This window comes from Danio rerio, chromosome 5 (assembly GCF_052040795.2).
Source record: "Danio rerio strain M-AB ecotype USA chromosome 5, GRCz13ab, whole genome shotgun sequence".
NCBI classification, from domain to species: domain Eukaryota; kingdom Metazoa; phylum Chordata; class Actinopteri; order Cypriniformes; family Danionidae; genus Danio; species Danio rerio.
Genome location: NC_141025.1, coordinates 60,436,907 through 60,449,937, shown reverse-complemented (window position 1 = coordinate 60,449,937; position 13,031 = coordinate 60,436,907). Strand labels below are relative to the sequence as shown.

The window sequence follows — 13,031 nt, the reverse complement described above, 5'->3', positions numbered from 1 at the left end:
GCATGTCAAATCGGCATTAGACCAACAAACACCAGAGAATTGCTAGTTTAGGGAAGTTGTAATTGCTAGGGTTTCCTGGGTTGTTTGGGAGTGTTTTTAAAGTATTAGCACAATATGCATTTAAAAAAAGTTTTATTGTGTGGAGTGTACACTTATGGTACGGTGCAGCCTTCGAGCAGTGGCAAAAATTTAACTACACGTCATGACGTGCAGGGTTCTTATAACTTTCCAAAGTCAAATTTAAGGACTTTTCAAACATTTTCCAGGTGTTTTTTTTTTCAAACTTTGCACTTTGCAACTGTGGTAAATTAAATATTTGCATGCATAAACTTCTTCATCAAATTAAATAAGATGCTATTTGTTACAATATTCTGTGGTACAGCACAAGTATTTAAAAAAAAATAATTAAATAGAATGTTTGCCCAAACCCCATTATCAACACTAAAATGCTGTATCAATTCACATCTTAAGATGTCATATTTCACCTTAAAGTTATATTTATTTTAAGGTCTGATTTTTCCAAATGCTTAATATTAAAATATAGAATGTTGTGAAAAGGATCAGTATTGAAGAATGCAGGCAGCACTGATTTGGCTTGCACTGTAAATGAGCGGTCACAAGATACATTTGGAGTAGTTCAATAAAGATGTAAAAATAAATTCTGTGGAGGTGAAACGGGGGCTTTACTTTCTAAAATCGCATGAAAAATGAAAGTTGCACCACTTCCTACAATGCTTTTAGGCTTGCACTCCCATTGAGTCTGTCAGTGCTTAGCAGCCAATCATTCATTTTTTTTTTTTTTTGTGGAAGCTGTAATACATTTAACTTTTATGAATAGAAATACGATTAAATCATTTTAATAAACTGTACTATACTGTGCTATATTACTATTGTACAGTAAAAAATATAAATCAGCACAACTGTTTTTAACACTGTTCTCAGAAAAGATTTCTTATCCTATGACCCCATCTTGTAGAGAACCTAAGTATAACAACCTTACTTTCTAATCTTTCCTCTTTTTTAATCCCACACTATGAGTGAAACCCTTCAAGATATCCAAAACATTTCTATGTATCTGGATGCAGCCTTGTTGATGCAAACTGAGATTGCATATTTTAAAGAGCTAGTGACGTCACTTTAAGGGGTAGGTTTAGGGTTGGGGTTAGGTGAGTGTGTAACGGAGTCCAGTTAGTGAAGTGCTATGCAAGTAAACCTCACTCTTCTGACCTCTAAAGGTGCTCTAGCGACAGACGCTAGAGACCATTGTCTTTAGTCTCCTTGTTAAAGCAACTGATCCCATGCGGAAGGTCACCAGTTCTATCACAGCTCGGAGCGGGTTGGGTGGTGTAGGACACGCGGAGTTACATTGGTGCCATGACCCAGATGGGAGTGAAGTTTAGGGGGGTAAGTGTAAAGGAGGCCACCTAGTGAAGTGCTGTGCAAGTAAACCTCACTCCTCTGACCTCTAAATGGGCTCTAGCAAAAAATGCTAGAGGCCATTATCTTTATGCGCCTTGTTAGAGCAACCAACTCCCATGCGGAAGGTTGCCAGTTTGATCCCAGCTCGGAGCGGGTTGGGGGATGTAGGACCGGTGGGGTTACAAGTGCATTAAAAAGCAGTGAATGCAGCTCTGATTGTAACTGCAACAAGTCTGCATCCAAACCCCTCTCAAATATTTTGACATTTTAAAATGTTTTTGTATCATGCTGACATTATTTGGTGGTAATGAGTTTTTGTGACCAGTTACTGTACTACCCCAATATTGTAGACAAAAGGTGGTATTGAGAGCCCCCCCAACCCCACCCATCTATGATCTTTTGCCTTGGAGGTGTGTGTGTAATTTCATGACATTCTGAACACTGTATGTGCCAGAAAAGCATAAGTAAAAAATTTCAAAGATTCACCTGTTGTATATAATATATAATAATAATTAAAATAATTATGACAATAATAGGTGGCGACGCTGTGGCACAGTAGGCAGTGCTGTCGCCTCACAGCAAGATGGTCACTGGTTCGAGCCTTGACTGGGTCAGTTGGTGTTTATGTGTGAAGTTTGCATGTTTTGCCCACATTTGCGTGGGTTTTTTCCAGTTTCCCCCACAGTCCAAAGACATGCGGTACAGGTGAACTGGGTTGGCTAAATTGTCCGTAGTTTATGTGTGTCGATGAGTGTGTATAGATGTTTCCCAAAGATGGGTTGCAGCTGGAAGGGCATCCACTGCGTAAAAAAAAATGCTGGATAAGTTGGCAGTTCATTCCGCTGTGGCGACCCCAGATTAATAGGACTAAGCCGAAAAGAAAATGAATGAATGAATAACATATGAATGAATAATAACAATAAACTGGGCAATTCCAATAGGGCCAGCATGCCAACAGTGCTCAGTCCCTAATAATAATAATAATAATAATAATAATAATAATAATAATAATAATAATGATGATGATTATAAAAGGAGCAATTCCTATAGGGCTTATGCACCACTTGAGATCAGTCCCTAAATAATAAATAGAACAATCCCAACAATAAGCTTACCTGGGTTTATGCACATGCAGACTTCTAAATCAAATCACCCAATTAAAAGAAAAAGATAGAAAAAAAAAAGAACAGCAAAAACCCCAAACAAAACTCAAACTGCCTAATGTGTAACAAGAAACTTACTGCAATAATTTCTTTAATAATTCATAATATTTGTTTAGGTCTAAGATCCTACATATTACTAAAGACTTAGGATTTCATTTGTTCACTCTTTTGAAATATCTTTCCCCACTTTCTTTACCTTGTGCAAATGATCTTGTTATTATGCTTATAGTATTTCCACTAAATTCCACCCCGTAAATGTAATAAATCCTTTATATTAGGATTGAATTAGCTGTTTCGTTTAAGCTGTTAAGTAAAAGACAAAACATTTTCATACAAACCACTCATTATTCATGTTCCTGACAAAAATGTATTCATCATTTATTTGTTATTGTAATGACTTTATTGCAAAATGCTCTTTACTTAGAATTTTCACAGACACTAATAATTGATTCTATTATTTTGACTGTTTATTTAAAGCTGCTTTAATATAGTCTGTATTGTATAAATGGATAAGCAAAGTTGACTTGACTAAAAATAAGCAGATTATGTTGTATGTCTCATTAGGTTTTATGGCTCCAGAACTGCTACAAAAGAAAGAGTACGACTACACTGTAGACTACTTCACGCTTGGGGTCACACTGTATGAGATGGTTGCTGCCAAGGGACCGTTCAGGTGTCGTGGAGAGCAGGTTTGTACATTAAGGCAAATACTTTAGCTTTCTGTTAAGGACCCTTCACACTGATAGAGATGTGTATTGACAAAGGTAAATCATTTTAAATAAGAGGAATTTAAGGCAAACTTACTCATCTTACCTCTGCTTGTTTGCTGTATCAAAGGTGGACAACAATGAAGTGACTCGCCGCATTCTGAATGACCCTGTCTCATACCCCCCAACTTTCAGTCAGGAGCTTAAAGACCTCTGTGAAGGACTCATGGAGAAAGATCCAGAGAAGAGACTTGGCTTTAAAAACAATGAGTGTGCTGAGCTGAAGAATCAGTCTTTCTTCAAAGAACTCAACTGGGGGAGATTAGAAGCTGGTATGGCCCATCAGCTATAAAGTCAGAGAAGAATATGCATTACAAACCACTTAGGAAAAAGTACCATATTTTTTTAAGACTTGACATTATTCTTTATAGTGCTTTAAATGTTAAAATGCATAAAAGTTCAAATATCAAAAATTACTATTGTGTTTAAAGTACCATCTAATACCATTACTGTACCACTGCTCTCTTTCTTAAACATTAAAGTGTTAATTGACCCAAAATTGTAAAATTACTCACCGTCGTGTCATTCCAAATCCCTGGGACGTTCAAACATTCAAAAACATGACATTTAACTTGAAATCTGAGAGCTCCCTCATCCTCTATAGAGAGCAGTGTTTCAGTCCAGAAAGGTAGCAAAAACAGCCTTAAAGCAGATGTCACATTATGTTTTTAGTACCTTTCTGGACTTGAACGAATGTCTCAGGGGTTCAGAACGACATGAGGGTGAGTTATTCATTATATAATTTTAAACACTTGAATTCAAACAATTTTAACAGTTTGAACAAATTATTGGTATCTTTAAAAATATATTCTTCTTATTTTTCACATAGGTATGCTTCCTCCACCTTTTGTCCCTGATCCTAAAATGGTATATGCCAAGGACATTGATGATGTGGGTGCATTCAGCACTGTGAAAGGTGTAGTGATTGACAACAAAGACGACGAATTCTACACTGAGTTTGCAACTGGGAATGTACCAATTCCATGGCAGGAGGAGATGATTGAGACAGGTGTGTTCGGAGAACTTAACATTTGGGGACAAAATGGAAAACTCCCGAATGATCTAGATCCCAACTTTGTAGAAGCAAAAGGAGGGGGATGTGTGCTACTGTAGAAGAAAGGAGCAAAATGCAGAACATACAAGAAACTGATGTGTGCGCTGGAAATAATTAATGATGGACAACAAAGCAATGAAGTACATATTTATGTAAAGTATGTATAATAGAGAACAATTATCTAACTCAGAAGGTCTCCATATGTATGTTTTGGAACACTTGTTTGAGCTTCTTAAATCTATTACTGAGCAGTAAGCAAATCAAACAGGTCTTCTGACATTCTGTAAAAATATATATTTTTATATAGTATGTAAGGCAACATTACGGATTCTGTATTACATGTTTATATATTAAAAGTTACATGAGATAAAGTTTGGTCATGGAGGATGTTAGCTATATAAACAGGAATTAAACCAAGTACATTTAAAAGGAACTGAAAAAGTAACACATCAGCTTAGATGCCATAGAGGAAGTGAGATCCTTGTTTACTTGTGTAGTTCAAATATATATTTCAAGATGTTTAAAAGAGGTCATCTGTTTACTGTTTGTAAACACATAGCATTTTTGGAGTTTATGATACATTTGGTTGTTAGAACTCTCCTTACAATCTTGCCAATAACAATAAAATATTTTTATGTAGGAAAATAGAATCTTCTCTTTTTGGTCTTTATGGTCAGTCCGGGATCAGTTGCTTTACTAAAATGTTGAACTGGGACTTTTCAGTTGTTAAAAGCTGAAGCAAATACTTTTTATGGGTACTTTACGTAAGCAAAAAAAGTAGGAACTAGCTTTACAAATCTTAATAATTCTAAACTATATACTATTTAATATAAAAATAAATCCATGATTCTGTAGAATAGAATAAAATCTATGCCTTGCATCTAGTAATTCACTATATGTAACGAACAACAGTCCATTTGGCATGGTGACCTACTTCCGTCTTAGCTATGAGAAAGACCAGAGGACAAAATCTGAAAAGAGAAGTAACCACTATAAGTGACATTTATTAACAGCATTCAGAACAGGTTTGGTCACAGCATAGAATTTCACACAGTTTGGCAACCCTGAATGCACAGTGAAAGGTAAATTAACTTATTTTTGTCTTTTGTGTTTTCATTCTGTTGCAATAGTTGTTGCAGTAGGCATTTTAAAATGAGTGTATATGTGTGTTTCTGCATGTATAAATCTTTTTTAGAGCATCAATGATGGATAAGTCAATTCATAAAATATCCAATGGAAAACCTACAATTCCACAAAAACCCATCCTTCCACCAAAACCAAACCTGAAAACTTTACACAAGACAAGCCAATTGGCTTCTTCTAGCAGAGTGGCTCAGGTTTTGCATAACTTTGAACCAGGAATGGACAATCAAATGGCATTAAACTGCACAAGGAAAGACAGAAGATATTCCAAAGATATAAGCCAAGATGAAAAGCATTTGGGAGTTGAAGCTAGATTGCAATGTCCTACCTCAACAGATGACAAGGCATTGGATATACCCTCAGTTACAAAAAGTGAACATAAAGAATTAGAGGTAAAACTGAAGGCAGATGAAATAAATCATCAACTGGCAGTGGATGCAGGTCGTTCAGGTAAAGTAAAATTTCGAAAATTCTGTATCAAACATGATTATGCTTTTAGTATAACCCAAAATTATTCAACGTAACTGAAATGCTGATGCTGCTATTGTGAGCTGTTATTCATTTATAATACATTTTGTACGTTTAGATTATTCATAATTTATTTATTTAAGATTCAAATTGTTGAAATAGGTATTAAAGTATTTTGAAAAATATTAAACCAAAATAAATAGTTAATGATGAACATTTGTATTTTAAATAGCATTTTTAATTATTATTAATAATAATAAAAAACAGGAAAAATTCAGCTTAATTTGATAACAAGATAAATATGTTTGCACTGCTTTACTGGCGGACAGGAGCATATAATCTTTCAATTGCAAGATACATTTGATTTAAATTTAACCAATTATTCCCAAATATCACAAATTTACTGTCCCCTTTCATTATCAGTTATTATTTTGGTTAACTTGATCATATTCTTAGTATAATGTGTATAGTTCTTAGTTCTGTTTATTATCTTTTATTATTACTATTTTACTTGCATAAACATAAGAGTAGAAAATGTAGAAAAAATAAAAGTGCAGTTTTTATCTGGACCTGTGACATTAATTATAGAATAGTGATTAATAAAGCACCCCACTATTCTTTTCTTTAGCTCCTGATGGCAGTGAAGTGAATAACTCTGTAAGTGGCAACTCAGACATTTGTCAAGACTCAACAGCACCACCTACCATGTCAGAAGAGAAACACTGCCATTGTGTTTGCCACCTTCAAAGGCCTGGTATGAAACTGGTCTGGGTACCTCTACAGGAAGAGAATAATTATCTGGATACAGTGAATGAAAAGTGTAATAGACATCAAAACAGTGGAAGACAGAGAACTAAACTTCAAAAAAAGGAAGGTGTTTTACACCTAACCAGTAATGAAGTTGGAAAGCTGGAGAATAGAACCACTCACCATTCAAAACCCATTCAAGAATTACCACCATGCATAAATTGCCAAAGCTTTTTATATCACCACAGCCCTCACAAATTAGCATTAAAGAGATTTGCATATGCTGAGGAGCCTATTCAAAACCACTCAAAACCCCCTCTACCTCCAAGGACTTATCAGTCCTCCAAGTATCAAAATATCAAACAATATGCACAGCACACTGATGCCAATATATACTTAGATCTTTTGCCATCAAAAGACAATATACTTACCACACCACCTGTCCCCCCTCGACCTCTTCCTCGGCCTCCTCTACACCCCACAAGCAAACAAAAAACAGAAAAACGGTCCTCACAGCCATCATTGGCCTGTGTGATCTCTCTTAGGGGAGGCTATCCACCAATTAGAAACATCAGCCCCTGCAAGTCTAGAAGATTGCCGGATTCAACAGGTGAGCACAGAAAAATTCGCAAACATTGCTTTTCACTCAAGCGCAGCACAGAAATCCAGTTCATTCAAAAGTTTGTACATGAATTTGATATTTAACACTTATTTTTTGCTAAGCATAACATGCCAAGCCAACACCAATGTCTATCTGAGAACATGTGAAAATAATACCTCCCAAAATCAGAGGAATTTTTGTTTTAATATGTTATTCTGAGTAAATCAGACATTTGTCTAGTTTTCTGAAAAGTTCATATTTGCTTTCTAGCTGAGAGTTATGAAAATGCAGAAGGTTGGGAGTCCATAGACAAAGAAAAGTAAGTATACAACATCAATACGTTGTTTTTAAAAACTCAAGTGATTATACTTGAGTGATTCAGTAGTTTTTGGAGTAGTTAATTTTTTTAAACAATTTATTGAAGTATATTTTTTTTCCTGTAGTTGAATGTATTTATTTTTTGCTTCTACAGCATTCTAAATGCTGTATTGATACTTGCTATTTTGTTAATGCGCCATTGTTAGGGATGGTTCCAAACGGGAAGTGACACAGAAATTGAACAACTACCCGTTACTAAAATATGTTCAAAGTGTAATTTATTGTCATATATCTTTGGTCTTATGACTCCCCGTCCCAAATATGTTCTTGTTTTATTATACTTACCTTTATCTACTTCAACTAGATCTAGTACTATGTTAAGAGTTTAAATAAATGCCAGATTGTTTTTCACTGCCAGAGACGAGCAAAAATCAATACACCATTTCTCCAATACACTGTGACTAAAATTGTCAGCACCTCTAAAAATTCTTATGCCATTACTCGTATAGAATAGTTTAATATATTTTCACAATTTATATCACACAAGGGTGAGTACAAACACAAAAGTCCAGTAATGTATTTATATTTTACAGGAGTTTTTGTGAGAAACACAGAGACCAACTTCCATCATTTTTTTTTTTTTTTTTTTTTTTTACAAAGAGTAGATTAGGGTTAGTTTCAGCAGCCAAATTAGGATTAGTAATGGATCTGCCATAAAGAGTTTCCATTTATGAGTTTTGGGGTCAGAAAACCTCAAACAAACAAAGACACAAAAGAAAGAAAGAAAGAAATTAAAAAAGAAAGAAAGAAAGAATGAAAGAAAGAAAATTTAAATCCACCACAATATTTAATCCCATTGTCATACTATATCTTCAAACAATATTGATATATGGTAAGACAAAAAGAAAGAAAAAGAAAGCAGGCAAGATGGCTTTATTGACTAAATGAAGTTTATTGCATGTGTCCACAGTTAAGGGTACTGCTGAATCTGTAATGTTTTCTTTATTTATAGCTGAGGTTTGAATTTTAAAGTGCATCATGATTAAAATTATTAGTTCTCAAAAAAAAAAAAAGTAAATTATACAATTATATGAATTGTCCTGGTTTTTGAATCTTTAGCCATTTATGTTGATGTTGATTCGAAACCTTTTCATATATGAGGTGCTGGAACCAGGAAAACTTGAACCTGCACTTCCCTTTAAACTAGCAGAATGCGTGGGGTGGAATTAATTGTGACTTAAGATGAGTCATCACTGATCACTGTGAGATGGTTCGGTTTGAGAAGCTGGTCATGAGGAATAAACGGCTAAAATTCATTTTTACAACAGTACCGGAATATAGCCAAGCTAACCCTGTGCTGTGTTTGTTTCTGTTATTTTTCTGATTAAAACAATAACTTAACCTGCAATGTCGGATTCGCCATCCGTTTGTTATTAATAGTCTTTGCCAATCCTTCCTTAAATGTATTGGACTTTGTCAGTACATTGTTCATATGAACAACGAAAATTTACAAACAACAAAATATAACCTTTTATAATGCATAATAGGGACTCTAAATAAGCAAAGCATAGGAGGTTCTATCATGCTATCATATCATTCTATTTAATCATCTTTACAGCAAATTCTAAAGGTCTTGCAATGGGCCATGGCTGGAACTTTCATAATGACAATGAACAAATATCATTAAAATCTACACAAAAATGCATCGCTGTGTCACAAAAGTATGGTTCAGTGATGGTCATCCCAGTATCCTAAGCTATAGAAAATAAGTAGGTGAAATGAAGAGGAATGAGCACCAAAATTGACTGAGAAACCATAAGATCTGAGATTCTGTAAGAAAAAATGTGAACTCTTCTCAGTAGTCTTCCAACTTCAGGTATTATAGGAGAAGATATAGAGCTGATTTCTGTGCAAATGAAAGTTAAAAAAATGATTGAATAAAATTATGTCATGGTTTTGACCAATATGTACAGTATTGGAGAAATAACATTGACTTTAATTTAAATTTATTTTGTTTCTATGTTAGGCAGCATTTTTTGTGATTTTTTTTAAATGAAAGATGAGCAATACAGAATTATTTTCACATCTTTCTTTGCGTGTATTTACCATATGTACTATATCACACAACTGCAAATTAGGTTTTACTTTCTTAACTGTTCTAACGTCCTAACTGTTTATGTTCACCTGAAACATAACTAACTGTATTTATTGTAGAATGGTTGAAAAGAACAAAATAAGGGATTGAATGCTTATTGCATCATGTATCTGTGCCAGAGCAAGATATGCCCAAATGCAGAACCACAGTGCTACATGTATATGTACAGCAGTTTCAGGACAGAAGCTTCGGTCCATCAGACTTAAACCTAAAGTCTGAGTGGATCATCTAACTTGCCACAATACTAGCCTTAATGTCACAATAAGACTAAAGGTGCCATAACAGATACAATTTCATCCAATCACTAACCCTAAACTTCTTATAATCTCCAGTAAAACATCCAGTCTAAGATGCTTGGTGCTGCTCTCCTGAAACTGCCATGATGTGCATGTGACAATTATTGATAATACTTTCAGTTTCTTTGTGTTTATTATGTCAAATAGAGGTCCTAGCAAGAGTATACTCAAGCTCTTTTGGCGACAACAATGACAAATAGAGATATTTAGCTTCTAAAATTGTCGATAAAAAAAAAATGAGTATTGAAGTTAGCTAACATAAGCTAGAAAGCTGTCACTCCTCCTCTAACAAGAAAATTCCCATGTTTTAGAGCAGCAAAGGTATTTGCTATATTCTTCCATTTTATAACATAAAGCAAATTACCCATTACAGGGTTTTCAACAAATGTAGGGTATCATGTCCTTGCTTTTTTCCAGATATGATTCAACATCTCAACTTACATTTAGCCAGAACTATATTTTGTTGTCTTAATAAGCTTAGTTATCCAAGTTACAATATACAATATACAAAAAAAGTCCAGGAAAATAAAAATTACAAAATACTCAAAAGTAATTTAATACATATTTTCAATATACTATTTTATATTTATAATATACATGTACTGCCCATCTTTTCTTACTGCTGTCTAAAAAGTTTGATTAAAATTAAAATAGTTTTTTTTTTATCAAAATATTTAAAAAATTTTTTAAACTTTTTTGGTCTTAAAAAATAAAAACTGACCTTGTGACCTATTGCGTTAGAAGACATACTTGTCACACGTCACTTGCAGAAAGTGTGTGTGTGTGTTTTTTTTTTTCTTTACTAAGAAAGAAAGTGCAATAGATCGCAGGGGAAACTCCGAACAGTATTGTTAAAGTAGCAAACACCCAGACCATTACAATCTGTTCAATCTAAGAATGTGTTGCCTGGTGTAGTAATTGTGGCTTTCATACAGGCTATCTGACAATACAGGAAGCCCACGGAGGATTTCCAGTGACTGGGAGCCAAACAGTGACTATGGTGAGATTCTTTCAGTGATGAGTGGTGACTTTTTCATCTAAGCAAGCAAAATTATATATGTAATTTTATTACAATCAAAACAATACTCTGATTAAGAGTCTACCATGTAAACAGCTATTTTTGATTACTATAATCCAAATCATAATCAAACTAAACAGAAATCAAATTAAGATGTGGGGTATGCCTATTTTAGTTGCATTATTGAAGTGCAGTACAGACACCTTAATCAAACTATTACTTGCCTTTAGGATTTTGGTCATTTTGTGACAGGATAGTCTATACAGACGACAATATTTTTTTAAGTAGGACCACAGACGTTTTTTTTTCCCATATGATGCACGGTTTCAAATTCCATTAAAACAACACTCTTCCAGCAGTTCATACTTGCATACAATAATTGTCACAGGGCATGAATAAAGTGTTCCTGAATGAAGGTGAAAGTGCCAAACTGCAGTTAAAGGGCCATGAAACCCAAAACTGTCGGTTCAAGTCTACCTCCGAATTAAAAAAAAAGCATCATAATGGGCGTGGAGCGCTGCGAGCAGAGGCAGGAGTGAGCATGGCCAGCAGAGCAGGGGAGAAGGGGAGCAAATAATTGTTGTCAATTGGCTCACAAAATGCGACACAAACCGTGAGAAGAGCCATTTATAGTTTACAAAGTTAAAATGCAAAGAAATAAACAGTAATTTTTTTCCCTGCTACATTTGTTATTCGTAATTTCATATACACACAACCACAATTTATTTATTATAAAGATAATCGTGTTTAAATAAACACTAAAAATTAGGACTTCTCCCTCAATCCCCGAGTCTGAATGCAGACTCAGTGCAGTAAGTCTCTTGCCCTGCCTATTTCAACCATTAGCCCTGCTGGTAATCTGGAGGATTTAGGCAAACACAGCAGCACAGCGATGTGTCTAAATGTGGACGACCTCAACTGATAAAAGACAAAGTCTGCCATTCTCCAATTCTCATTCTGCTCTCCCGACAAAAATGCATGCTGTATACATATAGCTTTGTTGGATCGGCCCTCACAGGATTGCAGGGAAAAACATGCAACAAACCCAGTGGATCATGGAAACAACACATACGACCCTTAATGAATGGCTAAATGTGTGCTGTGGTTCCGTGGATGTGGTCTCACCCAATCATCAACATAATGTCTCACAGCTGGGCACTGGCAGATCTGTCTTGCCTTTGGAAAGCACGTGCAGTCATGAATAATTAAGAAGCAGGTTCTTCTCATGGGATAAGAAAACTCCGCTATGAATAATATTGAGAAATGCTGGTTACTAACATAACTGTGGTTCTATGACTTAGTGGAAGAGGCAGAGGCAGTGCTAAAAGCACTAGTGGAAAACCCCTCATGCTCACGCTTGACCAAGAATCGAATAATAAGTTGTTACCTCGTGACTTGTGACGTGCCCTGAGCTATAATAACCCTTTAGAACGCCACTTCTATCTCTTAGATCATTCTCGCAATATCGAGTGACCAGAGACTCTAGCGGTCTTCTACTAAGGGCCTACTCACACTATGCCATCCGTACCGTGCCCAGGCCCGTTTCCCGGATCGTTTGGGAAGTGTGAGTGCGCTGAATCGGGCTCAAGCACGGTTCACTTGGCCGGCCCTGGCCCGGTTGGAAGAGGTGTGCCTGAGCGCGGTTCACTTGGGCTTTGGCACGAAACGCTTGTGTGTGAGTGCAAAACGCGCCAAAGCCCGAAACTGAAAGCGAGATCTGACTTTTAAGGGTCTGTTTCATTGGATTTATTAATAATACTTACTGTTTAGTGATCGCAAACTGCCGTAGTTCATTAAAGACGCAAACCCCTCACTGCACGACAGCTGCGCGCCTTCGGCAGACCTCCTCATTCCTGCAGCACGAGAGCTTTATGATTGTTTA

General features: G+C 35.5%; 2 protein-coding genes across 2 annotated transcripts in view; both read left to right on the top strand.

Annotated features, from left to right (window-relative positions):
* grk1b (G protein-coupled receptor kinase 1 b) overlaps nucleotides 1-5,044 on the top strand; it is a 36,125-nt gene extending 31,081 nt beyond the window's left edge. The window contains 3 exon segments of the mRNA NM_001017711.2: nucleotides 3,147-3,271; nucleotides 3,420-3,621; nucleotides 4,179-5,044. Of these exon segments, the coding sequence (NP_001017711.2) occupies nucleotides 3,147-3,271; nucleotides 3,420-3,621; nucleotides 4,179-4,462 (611 nt within the window). The 3' untranslated portion in view covers nucleotides 4,463-5,044.
* The window catches only part of arhgef15a (Rho guanine nucleotide exchange factor 15a), a 45,948-nt gene continuing 37,869 nt past the window's right edge, over nucleotides 4,953-13,031 (top strand). Inside the window, exons 1-5 of the mRNA XM_087254197.1 lie at nucleotides 4,953-5,485; nucleotides 5,599-5,996; nucleotides 6,643-7,371; nucleotides 7,633-7,681; nucleotides 11,067-11,131. Coding sequence (XP_087110323.1) covers nucleotides 5,472-5,485; nucleotides 5,599-5,996; nucleotides 6,643-7,371; nucleotides 7,633-7,681; nucleotides 11,067-11,131 — 1,255 coding nt within the window. The 5' untranslated portion in view covers nucleotides 4,953-5,471. The remainder of the gene's footprint in view (nucleotides 5,486-5,598; nucleotides 5,997-6,642; nucleotides 7,372-7,632; nucleotides 7,682-11,066; nucleotides 11,132-13,031) is intronic.